Genomic DNA, 17899 nt, shown 5'->3' with positions numbered 1-17899 from the left:
TGTCTATGTTAATAACTGAGAGGTCGACAAAAAAAACATGGTTCATTTTGGGGGCTGTGTACAGTACAGTCCTGTATGCAGAGTACACAAAACATCTGGCGAGGTAGCTACAGTACCTGAGATTTTACAGGTGAGCTTTTTGTGTAGGTCCCAGTAGCTACAGTCCAGATGACACCTTGATGAAAGCAGCGTAGCTTTCTACAGTTAAACATGGGTATTTAACGATACAGTGTGCACTGCATCAGAGCCACAGAGTGTGCAGCATTTCTTTTCTAAAGTGTTTTCACAGTAGCTTCAGTACTGTACCTGAGGTTTGACAGGTGAACTTTGCGTGCGGGTCGCACATTCTGCTGGCGCCTTCACAGTCTGCCTCGTCACTCCCGTCCTCGCAGTCCTTGTCCCCGTCACACCTCCAGCGCTCAGGGATACAGGTGCCACCGTCGTCCCGGCAATGGAACTCATCTCCGCTGCAGTCATCAGCTAATACCGAGGCTATAGGAGAGCCCGAGGTTCAGAGAGATAAACATACATTTACAAATACAGAGTTCAGGTAGGGCTATGCACTTCAGAACATAAAGCACTTCTTTCTTGGGTAAGGGCTATTTTTACAAGGACAGATATTGCACATCTCAAACCCATATTCCTAACCGCATCCCCTGAAGTGTGATGAATAGCATCCCCATTTCAAAGACTATATTGAGCATATTCTCCGACTACATTATACTTTTCACAGATCTAAGACTTGAATCCGAAGGGTGTGATTCCCGTAAGGCAGATAGAAGAATGAGAAGTTAGTGTGTTTGTCCCCCACCTGTCCCAGTGCAGGTGGTGTTCTCATCACTGTTGTCCCCACAGTCATCGTCCCCGTCACAGGCCCAGTGGTCAGGGATACACTTCCCACTGGCACACTGGAATTGGGCACCGGAACAGGCATGGACACAACCCACCTCGTCACTACCATCCCCACAGTCATCATCTGGGTGAGGTGGAAAGGGAGAGGGGGAAAGAATGGGGAGGGGGGAAAGGAGGGGAGACAGGGGGAACGGATGGGTAGAGGGGGAAAGGAGAGGTAGAGGGGGAAAGGATGGAATGATGGAAGACAAGGGGAAATGATGGGGAGAAGGGAAAAGGATGGAAGACAGGGGGAAAGGATGGGGAGAGGGGGAAAGGATGGAAGACGGGGAAAGGAAGGGGAGAGGGGAAAGGATGGAAGACAGGGGGAAAGGATGGGGATAGGGGGAAAGGAGGGGGAGAAGTGAAAAGGATGGAAGACAGGGGGAAAGAAGGGGAAGAGGGGGAAAGGAGGGGGAGAAGGGAAAAGGAGGGGGAGAAGGAGAAGATATGGGGGAGAAGGGAAAAGATGGGGAAAGGATGGGGAGATGGGAAAAGGATGGAAGACAGGGGGAAAGGATGGTGAGAGGGGGAAAGGATGGAAGACAGGGGGAAAGGATGGGGAGAGGGGGAAAGGAGGGGGAAGGGAGAAGGATGGAAGACAGGGGGAAAGGATGGGGAGAGGGGGAAAGGAGGGAAGACAGGGTGAAAGGACGGAAGAGACGGAATGGACAGAAGAGAGGGGGAACGGACGGAAGAGAGGGAGAACGTGCGGAAGAGAGGGGGAACGGACGGAAGAGAGGGGGAACGTGCGGAAGAGAGGGGGAACGGACGGAAGAGAGGGGGAACGGACGGAAGAGAGGGGGAACGGACGGAAGAGAGGGGGAACGGACGGAAGAGAGGGGGAACAGATGGAAGAGAGGGGGAATGGACGGAAGAGAGGGGGAACGGACGGAAGAGAGGGGGAACAGATGGAAGAGAGGGGGAACGGACGGAAGAGAGGGGGAACAGATGGAAGAGAGGGGGGGAATGGACGGAAGAGAGAGGGAACGGACGGAAGAGCGGGGGAAAGGACAGAAGGGAGATTAAGAAACAGTGTGAGAGTCACAGCGTGGTTCAGAGAAGGTGAAATGTGTTCATCCAGCAAGCTGCTTCTTGAGAGTGCAGGTCCATCCCATGGCGTTTTCCCAGTAAGGAAAACTGGTTGAAATGATGTTGTTACAACCAGATTACAACCAATTCTGGTTGTACACTGGTTATTGTAATGACGCCATTTCAAGTCAGGCAGTTTTTCCCACTGAGGTAGAAAATTGAACTGTAAAAAGAGAGTGTTCACAGAAAAATACCACTCACCTGAGTCACAGTGCCATTTCACACTAATGCACCTTCCATTGGAACAGCTGAACTGTGTAAGGGGCTCACATGTGGCGAAATCTGTTAAGAAAGAAAGAAGAAAAAATGGTGTTATTGTTGTAACACAAGAGGTTTGGACTTCAATTTGGGATTTTTTCTAACGAAGCACTTTTGATGACTGGAATCAATCAATTACGACTGTCCAGAATCACATAGGCCAGTAATTTACACACTGCATGCAATGAACACCTCTGAAACAGTGTGGGTGAACATCTGTTATTATTACACATTCGATGCAGGAGACATTGGCACAGTTATGTGAGTCGGCATTGCCTTTGAATTCCGAAGTTACAAAAATTGGAGTGCGCAAAGTGTTTTTCAGCGCAGGCTTAAATTAGATTTAAGGAAGCCAAGCAGAAACTGTAATTACTATGAACACTGTCTGTCTCTGTTTGTACTTGTGAAGCAGTTTCTAAGTAGCACCAGAGGTAACAGAAAAGTATCATTCACAGCAATATTGTCTAACAGAAGGTTCAAATTGTTCTTGCTGAATGTTTTGCAGACTGTGTCCTACTGCCTGTTACTTTTCCCTCTTATCTAAAACAAGTGTAGAAGGTGATATCAGATTACATTACTTTGGTTTAACAACTCTGTGGTGATGGTGATATACAGTCATTTTAGATGTATCCTCGCCAGAAGAGGGTGTATTTACATTGTGGGATACCTGACCTGGGGAAAGGTCATTTGGGGTTCATGCGCATGTGTCGTGGCTGTCTTTGAACCTGTTTGAACTTGCATTTGTGTCTTCACTGACATTTTCAACCTCTCCTGACCCAGTCCGTAATACCTGCATGTTTCAAGCAGATCACCATAGTCCCTGTGCCCAAAAACGCCAAGGTAACATGCCAAAATGACTACGACCCTGTAGCACTCACATCTGTAGCCATGAAATTATTTGAAAGGCTGGCCCGGGCCTACATCAACACCATCAGCAGTTTTACAGCTAATTTCCTGCACATCTAAACATTTCACCATACGATGGTGAGAAATGTTTCTCGTTTTGAATATGATATCTGAGTGAGAGTGACTAACAAAATCCATAGGGGTCTTCCGGTCTGTAATTTGACCATGATTACTACAAGTTTAGATAGCTGGCCCCTAGACTAACTTACCAATATAGAAAAATATTAGCCCGACATGGCTAACTGTGTGACTGTCAGTGACTGACATAACAAGAGGAAAAACTGCTGATGCATACAACCAAATTTCAAAATTGCATCTTGTGTACTTTCAAAAGTAAGGAGGGCGGATGGGTTGAGCCAGTTGCCAATCCCTGATCTACATCTTTGAAAGCCCATGCATGCTATTGTTTCAGAGAAGAAAGACATAATTATCCCTCTCATGACAGGGAAGAGTCCCAGCTATTTCACATTTAAAATATTAAAAGCCTTTCTCTCCATCTCCATGTTGAGTTGTCTGCTCCAGAGTATGTCAGAGCACGCCCAGAGGGTATGCTACATTCTAAATTGAATTAACATGATGGGTAGGTCAAATACAAGGCATACAGTGGAATGATATAATGCAAAAGATAGAACAAGTCTCAAAAACATTGTGAATGATTTCTGAAATGTTAGGCTAACGTTGATATCATTTCGATTTAAGTCAACCTATCCAAGTGGAAGGAACCAAAGGAGGGAAACCCATTGATTTGTCATGGCTGGAGTGTTAAGAAAATACCCAGGCTAACATATCACGAGGAATGTCTTGTCCAATGGACTGCTTCATTCTAAGTAGTATGCCAGTATGAATATCTCAACACAGCCGTGACTTCATTTAATTTCATTTAACCTTTAAATGGAATCTTGTCCAGAAGCTCACCACAAGAGGCGGTCTCATCAGTGTGGTCCCCACAGTCGTCATCCCTGTCACAACGCCAGGACTCTGGGATGCATCTCCCGTTCTCACAGGAGAACTGGTCAGCTTGGCATGATCCCGCTGAAAACATTCATAGCAATAATAGAATAGCATTTTATAACATTCTTTTACTACACTGAAGTTCCCATTAGAAAAGTTACGTTTTTCTATTCTATTATGCAACAGTTATATACCGTAATTTCCGGACTATTAAGCGCACCTGAATATAAGCCGCACCCACTGAATTAAAAAAAATATATTATTTTGAACATAAATAAGCCGCACATGTCTATAAGCCGCAGGTGCCTACCGGTACATTGAAACAAATTAACTTTACACAGGCTTTAATGAAACACGGCTTGTAACAAAAATAAATAGGCTTTAACGAAACACGGCTTGTAACAAAAATAAATAGGCTTTAACGAAACACGGCTTGTAACAAAAAATAAAAAATTAGCAGTAAGCTTTAGTTGTCTTTTTGCACTGAGTCAATTCCTCACGCTGCTGTTTCCAACGTCTTATCATCGACTCATTAAGACCAAGCTCCCGTGCAGCAGCTCTATTTCCTTTTCCAACAGCCAGATCAATCGCCTTCAACTTGAAAGCTGCATCATATGCATTTCTCTGTGTCTTTGCCATGATGAGGGTGACAAAATGACTACCGTAATCAGAATGATGGGAAGTTTGAGAGCGCTCGATTTAATCTAAACAGTAAACAAAAAAGTTGTTTGACCTTAACCCGTTCGGCAATTTCATTGGTCTAATGAAAGCTTCATGCCGCCAAAAAACTGATCACGTCACAGAATGTGTTATTTTGGAGAAAAAAAAATTGAAAGCAGAAAAAATCCATATATTAGCCGCGTCATTGTTTATGCCGCGAGGTTCAAAGCCTGGGAAAAAAGTTGCGGCTTATAGTCCGGAATTTACGGTAGTGCTTTTCAATACCAGTATGGTCTTAATAAGTACTTAAATAAAGTGCATTGACTAGGCCTGGCCTATTTCAGTGAGTGAATCCTCACCATTATAGTACGGGACGTTTTTAAGTCATGTCTGATCTTTTGCATCTACTGTTCATGTTCTGTAACATTTGATTCCACATAGAGAGCCAGCAGACCATGTGTGTTGCATATATTTTATTTTTATTTAACCTTTATTTAACGAGGCAAGTCAGTTAAGAACAAATTATTATTTGCAATGACGGCCTACCCCGGCAAAACTCTAACCCGGACAACGTTGGGCCAATTGTGCGCCGCCCTATTGGACTCCCAATCACGGCCGGTTGTGATACAGCCTGGAATTGAACCAGGGTCTGTAGTGACGCCTCTAGCACTGAGATGCAGTGCCTTAGACCGCTGCGCCACTGTGGAGCCCTTTAGTGCTAAAACATCTGGATTTGGTTTCTCCGTGACTGGTCGTCCTAGAGAATTGACTCGCTACTATCTACTCTATCTACTCACAGTAATCTAGTTATTCACAGAGATCAAAAAGTGAACGTAAAAAACGTGAAACCAGGATATCATTCATATAAATCGGCATTTTCTTTCTTATGGAATCATCCTATCCGTGTTCAGGATGGGCATTATGTCAACATCTGGCAACTGAAACACCTTGATAAGGATGAAGTGAAACAAAAACATTTCTCATCTACATCCCCTAACAAACCCCCATGTCCCCCAGAGGAGGTGTGCATATCCTGGTCAAGTCTCCTGGATGGAGAAGATGATGAATTATCCCAGTATATACATACAATCATGATGTGCAGTAGCACAGAGGCCATTGGGAATCTTTGACATAAGCGTCCCTCACCAACACGGGAAATCATGCAGTAGTGCATGTTTAAGTCTTGTAAGAGTTGTCTTCTCCTCTCTGCGTATTCTCCAATGGCCTCTGCTCTGACAGAACCTCTCCCAAATGACTATCTTGTTGGAGAAACTTGGAGATCATGTCACGGTTGTCGTAAGAATGGGACCAAGGCGCAGTGGATGTTGAGTTCCACATATTTATTACAAAGTGAAACTTTAAGCAAAAGCAAATAAATCAATAAACGAACAACGAAACGTGACTACGTGGTGCACATGTACAAACAAAACAATATCCCACAAACACAGGTGGGAAAAATAGCTACTTAAAAATTATCCCCAATTAGAGGCTACGATTACCAGCTGCCTCTAATTGGGAACCAAACCAAAACACCAACATAGAAATTTTAAACTAGAACACCCCCTTGTCACGCCCTGACCTACTACACCATAGAGAAACAAGAGCTCTCTATGGTCAGGGTGGGACAGTATTCCCCCCCCCCCCAAAGGTGCGGACTCCAGCCGCAAAACCTGAAACCAAATGGGAGGGTTTGGGGGGGTGACTAGTGTCGGTGGCGGCTCCGGTGCGGGTCGTAGCGCCCAGACCCGGATCCGACCATGGTGCCGGGCTGAACGACGTGCCTGGACTGGGCATCGGCACAGAGGAAGGCTCCAGCCATGGAGCTGGGTTGAACGCTGTGCCCGGACTGGGCACCGGCGCAGAGGAAGGCTCCGGCCTTGGAGCTGGGCTGGTCGCTGTGCTTGGACTGGACACCGGCGCAGAGGAAAGCTCCTGCCATGGAGCTGGACTGGACACCGTGCCTGGACTGGCCACCGGCGCAGAGGAAGGCTCCTGCCCTGGAGCTGGACTGGACGCCTTGCATGGAAGCTCCGGACCGTTGACCCTCGCTGGAGGTTCCGGGCCGTGGACCGTCGCTGGAGGTTCCGGACCGTGGACCGTCGCTGGAGGTTGCGGACCGTGGGCCGTCGCAGGAGGTTCCGGACCGTGGGCCGTCGCAGGAGGTTCCGGACCGTGGGCCGTCGCAGGAGGATCCGGACTGTGGACCGTCACGGGAGGTTCCGGACTGTGGACCGTCGCCGGAGGTTCCGGACTGGGGACCGTCGCCGGAAGCTCTGGACTGGGAACCGTCGCCGGAAGCTCTGGACTGGGAACCGTCGCCGGAAGCTCTGGACTGTGAACCGTCGCCGGAAGCTCTGGACTGTGAATGCACACTGGAGGCCTAGTGCGTGAAGCTGGTACAGGTGGCACCAGACTGGCGAGTGCGAGGAGCAGGCACAGGACGTACCGGACTGGGGAGGCGCACTGGAGGCCTGATGCGTGGGGCCGGCCCAGGTTGCACCGGACCGGTGACACGCTCTTCAGGGCGAGTGCGAGGAGCAGGCACAGGACGTACCAGACTGGGGAGGTGCACTGGAGGTCTGATGCGTGGGGCCGGCCCAGGTTGCACCGGACTGGTGACACGCTCTTCAGGGCGAGTGCGAGGAGCAGGCACAGGACGTACTGGACTGGGGAGGCACAATGGAGGCCTGATGCGTGGGGCCAGCACAGGTTGCACCGGACTGGTGACACGCTCTTCAGGGCGAGTGTGAGGAGCAGGCACAGGTCGTACTGGACTGGGGACACGCACTCCAGGGCGAGTGTGAGGAGGAGGCAGAGGATGTACCGGACTGGGAACACGCACTTCAGGGCGAGTGCGAGGAGGAGACACAGGACGTACCAGACTGGGAGGCGCACTGGAGGCCAAAAGCGTGGAACCAGCCCAGGTTGCACCAGACTGCTAACCGGATCCTCTGGTCGGATGTTGAGCAGAACACACTTGCACAACATCTCTCTCATCTCTCTCTCCCAACCTTTCCATTGCCTCCCTGATGGTCTCTGGCTCTTCAGGGCGAGTGCAGGGAGCAGGCACGTGATGCACCGGGCTGGGGAGGCGCACTGGAGATCTGGTGCGTGGAGCCAGCACAGATGGCACCGGACTGATGACCCGATCTTCAGCCCGCCTGCACTGCAGCCTACTCCTCGCCAACATCATCCTCCGATATCCTTCTTCACATTGCTCCATCGACTCCCAGGCGGGCTCTGGCTCTCTCCTTGGGTCGACCGACCACTTCTCTATCGCCTGCGCCATGTGCTCTGGCTCTTCCCGCGGCTCAGCCGGCCACCGCTTGTGCCCCCCCCCAAAAAAAATCTTGGGGTTGTCCTTGGGCTTTCTGTGGCTGCGAACTCTGGCGCCGTCGCTGTCCTCCATTATTACCTTCCGTCTGCCGCTAAGGAACGGTTTCGCATCCACCCATGTCCAAAACTCCTTTACCTCGTGGATACGTTGCTTGGTCCTCTTTTGGTGGAATATTCTGTCATGGTTGTCGTAAGAACGGGACCAAGGCGCAGCGGATGTTGAGTTCCACATATTTATTACAAAGTGAAACTTTAAGCAAAAGCAAATAAATCAATAAACGAACAACGAAACGTGACTACGTGGTGCACATGCACAAACACAAAACAATATCCCACAAACACAGGTGGGAAAAATAGCTACTTAAATTTGATCCCCAATTAGAGGCAACAATTACCAGCTGCCTCTAATTGGGAACCAAACCAAAACACCAACATAGAAATGTTAAACTAGAACAACCCCTCGTCACGCCCTGACCTACTACACCATAGAGAAACAAGGGCTTTCTATGGTCAGATCACTTAAGTTTGTTCTACAACATGGAATCTGGCGGCCGCATCCTGGTCCATATGAGCTAGATGGGCCTCTAAGTAGAACAGACAGTAGCATACCAGAGCAGGTGAAGTTGGACTCGTCCTCGTTGTTCCCACAGTCGTTGGTCCCGTCACAGAGCCACCTCTTGGGGATGCAGTGGTTGTTCAGACACTTGAACTGATCCGCAGGGCAACTACGATTATCTGTAATGATGGGCAAAATTGCTTTGATATTTAGTCTTTGATGTAAACTGTCATGCAATCATATTAATGTGTTCATTATTTGTTACTTTTATTTCTTATTTTTCTTTAGGTATTTTTCTTAAAACTGCATTGTTGGTTAAGGGCTTGTAAGTAAACATTTCACTGTAAGGTATACCTGTTGTATTCGGCGCATGTGACAAATACAACTTATTTTGATCATAGATATTGGATAGTTAGCTAGAAAGCATGACAGAAAAAGTCAGCCTAGCAATTTCATTCTTGCTAAGCTGTTGTTGTTAATTTCAACTTAATGATTTTTGATAATTTTTTTGGAATCAGTCTCTGGGACATGTCCTATTCTCCATAAATGCAAAATGATCTATATTTTCAAACACGCAGAATAAGACCTACAGCAGATGTACGGTTCCTCATCACTCCCGTCCAAACAGTCATCGTCCCCATCACATTTCCAGGAGGCCTGGACACAACGCTGGTTCCTACACTGGAACTCTTCATTCCCACATCTCTGTGGCTCCCCATGGTCCCCTGAATCTCCCAATGTGGCTGCAAGCAAACACACACACACAGACACACATCCACTTGCTGGCTCATCTTCCCACTCCGCAGAACATATTCCTCAAGAGCCACAACTGATGAAACATGTATTTTATGTTAAATGCTGGCATTGAAAATCAGTACTGGCATATTGAGTTCTACATGACCATATCTTATCTGCTGTCATTATTCCTATTGATTGCCTTGGTCATTGATGTGGAGTGTCGGGCTGAACGGGCCTTGTATGTTTGAGATAAGAGTGTATTTGACAGGGCTTACAGGAGCAGGTGAGGTTATTCGTGTCCAGGTACTGGTTGTCAGCGCAGGCACACACTCTGCTACCGGGAATGGCCAGACACAGGCTACCGCAGCCACCATTATCAACCCCACACGCATTGTCACCTAAAGATCAATTAGATAAACCAAAGTAGGCTAAATCCGATCTTTTTTTTTTTTTTTGCAGCTGCAGCCTTTATAATGCAACATATTAGGGAAGACAATAACATAACTCAAAACTGTAACACTAACATATATATAATCCTAGTTACAGTGATGCTATTATACCAAATACTATATTCAAAACGTTCATAGATTAAAACGGCTTAATGGTATTCCTATCCGCATGCCAGTCAGAGCGACTGTTTATATGACTCAGCCAAAGGCAGAATCATCCTAACCCCGCTGCTATAAAAAGTCGGAGCGACATCAGATGAAAACGGAACACTGTGTCTGACGGATCATTTGACATCCTCCTTGATGTCGATGAAACTGTATTTGAAGAGGTATGCATATGAAGAGTGGTAAAAAAAAGGAGCGAGGAAGGCTGATGTAATACAAGGCATATGAAGACGTTGTAAAGGCTGAGGTGGGTGGCACCCAGCTGAGTTCAGCGTTCACTTTCGAGGGTAGTGAGAGACAGTACAGACAGGTGGTGCTTCAATCTGCCAACCAATGACTGTTATCATGACAACCCCCGTGCAGCTGAGTCTGAAAACACGGCCTGGGGTTACTATAAGTAGCTGTTAAAGGATTAGAGACGGTGTACATTTGAGGACAGTCTCAGCTTCAGTTCTCATTGAATCAATCATTGGTCTCTCTCTTTGTTCATGACTCGTCCTCGGTGGCTATGAGAGGATTTGGTTGTTAGAGAGGGGTTGCACCAGACAGACTAAAATATGCCTGACTACTGTTTAGGAGCCCGAGTGCCGGAATTGTGGCATTTCAAATATGCTAAGGCCAGACAAAACGTATTCACTGTTTAACGGATTTTCTCCCAAGGAAAGCGAGGCGAGCGAGCGAAAACATGCACAATTAGAAGCATCAATCTACATAGAGCAAGCGTGACTAAATTCAAGTCCAGTAACTTTGTTCACCTCATCCTCCTTCGATTGTCTCGTCTGGCTGCCACGAAAAGCCCACACCTGCGGATCTGCACAAAGTGCGTCCGTGCCACTGGCAATGTACTTTGCTGGACATGCTCGGCGGTCATCACTTCAAACGCATTCCGTCGTGGTGTTATCCGTTGGCCTACTACTACTGGTAGTACCGGTAAAATGTAAGTTATGAATCGCAAATCACCATACAGCTGACACACTTCGATTTCATCAATCATTTTGAGTTCAATTTGGTTGTCCAAAATACTATCCGCTTGCACTGCGTCTTCGCTGATGGATGCCCTGATCTCTGGCCAGTCAATTGGTTAAATTGCATTGTTGTTTCGTCTATTACTCGCTTCTAATAGATCTGAAAATGATGCAATAACCATTAATTTAACTGACTGTTTGTTTATAATGAGGGACGTCCCACGTTTAACCTGGACACATAAATAGTAGGAATTTGCGCTGGCTTTCGCCATGACTGTATGAGTGAGAAATGAAACATCTGAAAGTCGTCTGCAGGCTTGAGCGTGTGTGTTTCACTGTCCAATCCGAGGCTTGAACATGATCTGAGCGTGTGATCTGAGGCTGTTCGGGCTCTTGAGCATCAACGTGGGAAAGACTCGAGGGAGAGCGGTAGTGATGGGCATTCCGGCTCTTTTCAGTGAGCCGGCTGGTTCAGATCAGCTCACCAAAAAGAGCCGGCTCTTTTGGCTCCCAATCGGCTCTTTAAAAAAAAGATGTTTTGTATTTTTTCAAGTCAAACAGTTTGCGATAGTTTGACTATGATTGGTGTTAAAACAATAGTAATTAAATTATTAAATGAAATCATACTCTACCTTAACCACAATGTATTTCAAAATGCATTGGTTTGTTATGAAAATAATGCTATTAAACATTTGCATTTAAAGTATAACTTTTTAATGTAAGTAAACAAAGTGCATATAAATCTAACCATTGAAAATGAATACAATCTGAACAGCATAATGGAATATTGCACCATATCAAAGAAAAATTTATAATGTGCACAACTGCCGAATCCCACTTAAAACATTAAACTGGCCCCTCTTTTCTCTCTCTTCTTTATTGCCATGTTATAACCAGCAGCACACAGCAATGCTGACCATATTTAGCTTTTATGAGAGATTTTCATTCAGAAATGCAAGCTGCCTGACTTTCGAGGGGCTGATGCGGTTTCTTCTCTCAGTAATTATTTGTCCTGTTTTCGAGAAGACCCTCTCAGAGGGAACGGATGTGGCCCAGATGGGGCTCCTCCAAATAGGATTGGACCTCCATTATGGCATCTGCTGAGGGATTCCTTCGTGCTGCATCCCCAGTTGCTCTCTCGTCAAACAGCATCCAAACAGCAGAGGTTTGTGGCACTACTGCTGGTGCTTCTGCTCCATCTGATCCCTCTTCTTCCTGTTGCCCTGGTGCCTGAGCCAGCTGACCGCTGGGGCTGTCCCTCCCTGCTGCTGAGGATATTCTTTGAAGAGCCTCATCAATCGCTCTGGCATCACTGAAGGCTAACTTCTTTTATGAACATAGGGTGTCCATCAACTCTGTCATATGTCCTGTGGTTACATTTGCTTCTCTCTGGCGGCTGGATGTGATTCACTGCAGACCCTTACACAGGAGTATCATTTTTGAGGCTGTCACATAGCTGAAAAGAGAGAACAGTAACTTATTAGTTCAGGTTCATGTTTTGTCTACTGATACTACATTCTCATCTACTGCTCATATACATATATAATACTGGATTAAATAGTGATGTAGTAATAGCTGCTTACTGTACATCTCTCCACTGATCTCCACAGTGACCTGCTCAAAGGGTTCCAGGACTCTGCAAACCTCCTCCAATTCCTCTTGGGTCAGAGCATCAACAGGTGAATTGACAATGGCCAGGGTAGAGATGATGGCATTCTTTGACTCAAGAAACCGCTTCAACATATAAAAAGTTGAATTCCACCTTGTAGTGCAGTCTTATTTAGGCCTCAGCATCCCCATCTGGCGTTGTGTAGACTTTAGTTTTTCAGCACCTACTGTGCTCCTGTGGAAGTATTCCACAGCTGCTTTCACATTGTCCACAGTGGGCTTCATCACCTTCAGAGCATCTCTTACAATCAGGTTGATTGTGTGGACAAGACATGGATGATGGGTCCATTTTAAAATTTTCATGGCTTTGGTTATGTTAGCTTTATTGTCGCTAACACAACAGACCACTTTTCCATCTACTTGCCATTCTCTGGCCACTCTCAACAGTTCCTGTGCCAAGTTCTCTGAGGTGTGTCTGTCGCTGAACTCAAAGCAGTCCAGAAGACAGCTAGACATCGAAAAATCTTCAATGAAGTGACATGTAACCGACATGTAAGAAGTGGTTACCCTTGATGTCCAGCAGTCAGTGGTAAGGCAAACTGCAGTATCTTTCTGGACTCTTTCCCGCACTGAAGCCTGTGTACTCTCATACAGTTGTGGAATAAGTGATTTTGAAAGGGTTTTCCTGCTTGGAATTGTGTACATTGGATTTAGACTATTGCTATAATTTCTAAAACCTCTGTCCTCCACGATCAAAAATGGCTGGAAATTGGTGGCAATCATTTTAGCCAATGCAATATCAATTTGGCCTTGTTTTGCTACAGACAGACTTTGGCATAAACTGGTCCATAGACGACTGCGTTGCTGTGTGTCGCAGAGTAGGCCTACTTGACTGAGTGGATACAGCTCCATGTGTGGAGGTGCTGGCTCCACCACTATCACTAGCAGGTCCGCTAGTTTCTCGAAGCTCCGCTACAGCTAGCTTCACAGTTGGGTGCACAGTTCGCATATGCCGGTGTAGGTTGTGTGTAGAATCGGCTTTATATGAGATTTTGTTTTGGCAAATTCTACACTGTGCTCTAACATTGGCTACATTATTAAAACGCATCCAAATGCTACTGTGCTTCCGACTCATTTTCCAGCTGTTGTTTTCACAGCTATCCTTCCTCTCTCTCCTCGGCTGCTAAGTGTGTGACTGTGAGTGAGTTGGCTCGGCCCTTCCTCACGCATCTTTGGTTCATTGGTTGACACTGCGTGTCTGATTGACAGGAACAACAGGTGAGGCTGTTAGTCTGAGCAGACAGTCAGAACGAATGTGTGCGCTTGAACATTTAGGACTATATTATTTAATTTATTTTTTCGTTCTTTGAATTAGTTAATTCTATTCATTTAAATCTTTTGATTATTCATATCTTATTTTTTTAAAATATTTTTATAAATAGATTCGGCTCTTCTGATATGCCAGCCGGCTCCCAACGTTCACCTACAAGAGCCGACTCGTTCGCGAACGACCCATCACTAGAAAGCGGACAGTGCATTATAAGCAAAGAGCCGCATATATTGGCCAACAAATAACACCAGATTTTTTTTCCCCGGTGTGTGGAGAAAAGTTAGGCGGTGCATCCGTTAAACAGTCATTCAACTTTGTCCGGCCTAAAAGGGAAAAATCAAAAGAGAATCTTCTGATGTATTAACTGTCATGCTTTTCAAACCCCCTGGCTGGAGCAAAGTCCAAGTTTAGTACTTCAGCCATTTTCAGTCTTGTAATTTCATCAAAGGTCCTCTCAGTTCACCATCTCATCAGGGTTGATATACTGAAAAAAACTGGTCTCAAAGGGTTGAGAGTCACAGGGATCCTGTACGTAATGATTATATCCCCTAGTCTCTGATATGTTTATATTACAAAAAGAGAGCCAGTCGTGTATTTAAATAGTTTTGGTGCATGACAATGATAGTGTGATCATGTATTTACCTTGCTGCCTTTGAGCATCGTACACAGATAGCCCAAAAAGAGGGGGTTTCTCGATTCTCATAAGAGCAACCTGCCCTGACTGCAAGTCCAGTTGGAAAATAGAGGCGTTCATGTAATCTGTCCAGAAAACGGAATTCTGGTGCAGGGAAATTCCAAAGGGATGGTTTAATTCTTTGCCGTTATACACCACCTGTAGATTAAAGAAACAAAGAACATGTTAGACAATAATTCACAGTTAAAAGTTACTTTTTTGATGGAGTCATGTATTTGCAACCATACAAAAGTTGGAAATGAATGTACATATTCAAATGTTACTATGCATATTTGCTGATTGTATAGTCTTAATCAGTAGAAAAGAACACTCACTCATTTACTAACCGTTCTGTGGGTACCGTCGAGGGAGATTCTCTCTATGTGGTCATAATAAGCGTCGCACCAGTACATGTTACTGGAGCCATGGTCCAGAGTGAGTCCGTTAGGCCACAGGATGCCTGAAGTGACAAAGTCCTGCCGGTGTGATCCATCCATCCAGGCTTTCTCTATCTTGCCGACACTATCGTTCACCTCATCCTCCTCCCAGTCTGTCCAGTACATCCAGCTGAACACCAGAAAAAATTCATTATCAATATGATGGTTTAGCATAGAGAGATAGATCATTTAGCCCAAATAATACTTAGTATACAAAACATTAAGAACACCTGCTCTCTCCATGACATAGACTGACCAGATGAATCCAGGTGAAAGCTATGATCCCTTACCGATGTCACTTGTTAAAGCCACTTCAAATCAGTGTAGATGAAGGGGAGGGGACAGGTTAAAGAAGGATTTTAAAGCCTTGAGACAACTGAAACATGGATTGTGTATTTGTGCCATTCAGCGGGTGAATGGGCAAGTCAAAAGATTTGAGTGACTTTGAACGGGGGGTATGGTAGTAGGTGCCAGGCGCACCGTTTTGTGTCAAGAACTACAACTACAACTACTATCAAGAATTGTCAACCACCCAAAGGACATCCAGCTCACTTGACACAACTGTGGGACGCATTGGAGTCAACATGGGCCAGCATCGCTGTGGAACACTTTCGACACCTTGTAGAGTCCATGCCACAACGAATTGAGGCTGTTCTGAGGGCAAAAGGTGTTCCTAATGTTTGGTATACTCACTGTATTTATATTTTGTTAAGACATGACACCAAATGTGTGAATATCAAATCACTCTAAAGTTCCCGAAAAACAGTAGACACTCTAGTCTGCTCGGAAACTGTTAAGCCTCTCATACCAGAGAGCAACACACTACTTACATTTTTGCCAGAGAAGCAATTCACAGCCGCTCAGTGTCCATCTCACCTTTAAGCTCCTTCTTACCGAAAAATGTGTCCAAACTCAGCTCCTTTCCTCAGATGGAGATTTAGGTCGCGATTCAATCCAATCGCACTTTGTCGGCTATGCACATTTTAAAGGCAATGTTTCAGCATTTGCGGAGACCGCATTCAGGTAAACGCTGCATATGTCGTCTCAAGTGAAATGACCTTTAAATGTCAAGTGCGCTATAACTCGGATCTACCACTGATCGGATTGAATAGCGGCCAGAGTCGATTTACTCAAAACAGTACCAAAAGTGGGCACTGGCATCTTACGTACAAACCAATATCTATTGAAACGTCACTACATAAGGAGATCTTATCAGGGTGTCAACTGTAAAAGACACACTCACCTGTGCAGAGGGTCCACCACGATCGCTCTGGGGTGAGACATATCTCCTTCTAACAGAGTTCTCCTTGTTTGTGCAGCTTTCTCCAATCTGGCAACGTTGATTGTTTTCCTGTAGCCATCATTTGTCCAGTACAAGTTGTTCCCTATCCAGTCCACTGAGATCCCCTCCACGTTATCAAGGTCTAGGACAGGATGTGAGGAAAAAAAATGTAATGTATAGAGTATGCTGTTGTTATCCTCTACTTGATCATCCCTACAGGAGCGTAATCTATCACTGTCTCCAGATCCTCGTTAATGGAATCAAAACCCCAAAGCATTGTTCTAGAATCTACTGTAGCAGATATATTAAATCACACACAACACAAAAGCCATGCAAAATAATGCTGCTTACACAGAAAGCTTTTGGGTATTAGAGATTGACCTAATTTGGGGACACAACTTTAAGACCTTTCAAAGTATGAATAACCTATGATTCATTTGTGTACAGAGGTGTACAGGTACATGCCAGGGATGTAAAGAAGACAAAGGACTTCTTTACTCACATAATCCCAGAACTAAAATCTTGCGTAATTTCGTCAGATGCTCGATAATGTTCTGGGGAGTTGTATGAGAAAATATACTAACGAGACTAGAGAAGTTTCTATCCCCTCTAAATGGAAACTCAACCAAAGCATGGGCCAAATTATATATATTTAACTAGGCAAGTCAGTTAACAAATTCTTATTTACAATGACGGCCTACCCGGGCCAAACACGGACGACGCTGGGCCAATTGTGCGCCACCCTATGGGACTCCCAATCACGGCCAGATACAGCCTGGATTCAAACCAGGGACTGTAGTGATGCCTCTTGCACTGAGATGCAGTGCGTTAGACTGCTGCACCACACGGGAGCCCAAATGTCCCCTCCCATTCCGAAATTTGAAAGATGCGAACACCTGTGAAATTGTGATTTGTCCAAAATATCTGCGCACCAGAAGAGAGTTCCTCGTTAGTCGTCGCATCTCACAGTCTGTTGACGGTTGCTATGATACAATCTTATGTTACCTGCGTCTGTCCACATGTGTTTAACCCTAACGTGATTGGCATGATTCTCAATTCATTAACATAAAAGGTGCTATTTTTTGTCAACATCTGGAATATCTCATCTCAAGGTTACTTGAAGTTGTTACCTAACAAACAGAACCATCTAAATGCACTGACCATCTTTAAGGATCGTTTTTCGATTGGTCCCATCCAGTCTTTGTCGGCCAATCAGAAAGCTGGTTGTGTCGGCAAAGTATATGTGGCTGGTCTCTGCATGGAAGCTGATCGCCCGAGGGTTTACAAGATTGTCAATCTGCACCATGTGCTCAGCCTCCGACTTGCTATTCAGGTCCAGGCCTCGGATGACACCGGGTCTCCCTCGTCCGTAGAACAGGAATACCTCATTCATAGGCTCTGCAGAGGGAGGTTATAATGCATTATGAAGAGGGTGCTTATAGGAAGTGTTATGAATATTACATAAACAAACCACCAGCTACTAATCTTCTTTACCCTGAACACTGCCAGTGTGTAATTAATTTACATGATTAGCTTTTCTTCCAACCAACACAGGAAATTAAAAATTGTATCCTAAGACAAGAATAATTACAATTACCTAAA

At 45.6% G+C, this 17899-nt stretch overlaps 1 protein-coding gene across 1 annotated transcript in view; it reads right to left on the bottom strand.

The window, feature by feature from the left end:
• Positions 1-17899, bottom strand: part of LOC106575230 (low-density lipoprotein receptor-related protein 1B) — a 164033-nt gene that overhangs the window by 118072 nt on the left and 28062 nt on the right. Inside the window, exons 10-20 of the mRNA XM_045700371.1 lie at positions 17459-17695; positions 16259-16439; positions 14926-15145; positions 14548-14737; positions 9664-9786; positions 9241-9393; positions 8704-8829; positions 4063-4179; positions 2185-2265; positions 812-976; positions 307-492 (exon numbers count right to left, since the gene is read on the bottom strand). Coding sequence (XP_045556327.1) covers positions 307-492; positions 812-976; positions 2185-2265; positions 4063-4179; positions 8704-8829; positions 9241-9393; positions 9664-9786; positions 14548-14737; positions 14926-15145; positions 16259-16439; positions 17459-17695 — 1779 coding nt within the window. The remainder of the gene's footprint in view (positions 1-306; positions 493-811; positions 977-2184; positions 2266-4062; positions 4180-8703; positions 8830-9240; positions 9394-9663; positions 9787-14547; positions 14738-14925; positions 15146-16258; positions 16440-17458; positions 17696-17899) is intronic.

This window comes from Salmo salar, chromosome ssa17 (genome assembly GCF_905237065.1).
Source record: "Salmo salar chromosome ssa17, Ssal_v3.1, whole genome shotgun sequence".
Taxonomy (NCBI): Eukaryota; Metazoa; Chordata; class Actinopteri; order Salmoniformes; family Salmonidae; genus Salmo; species Salmo salar.
Note: the sequence above shows the minus strand (reverse complement) of the source record. Positions and strands in the feature narration are given on the sequence as shown.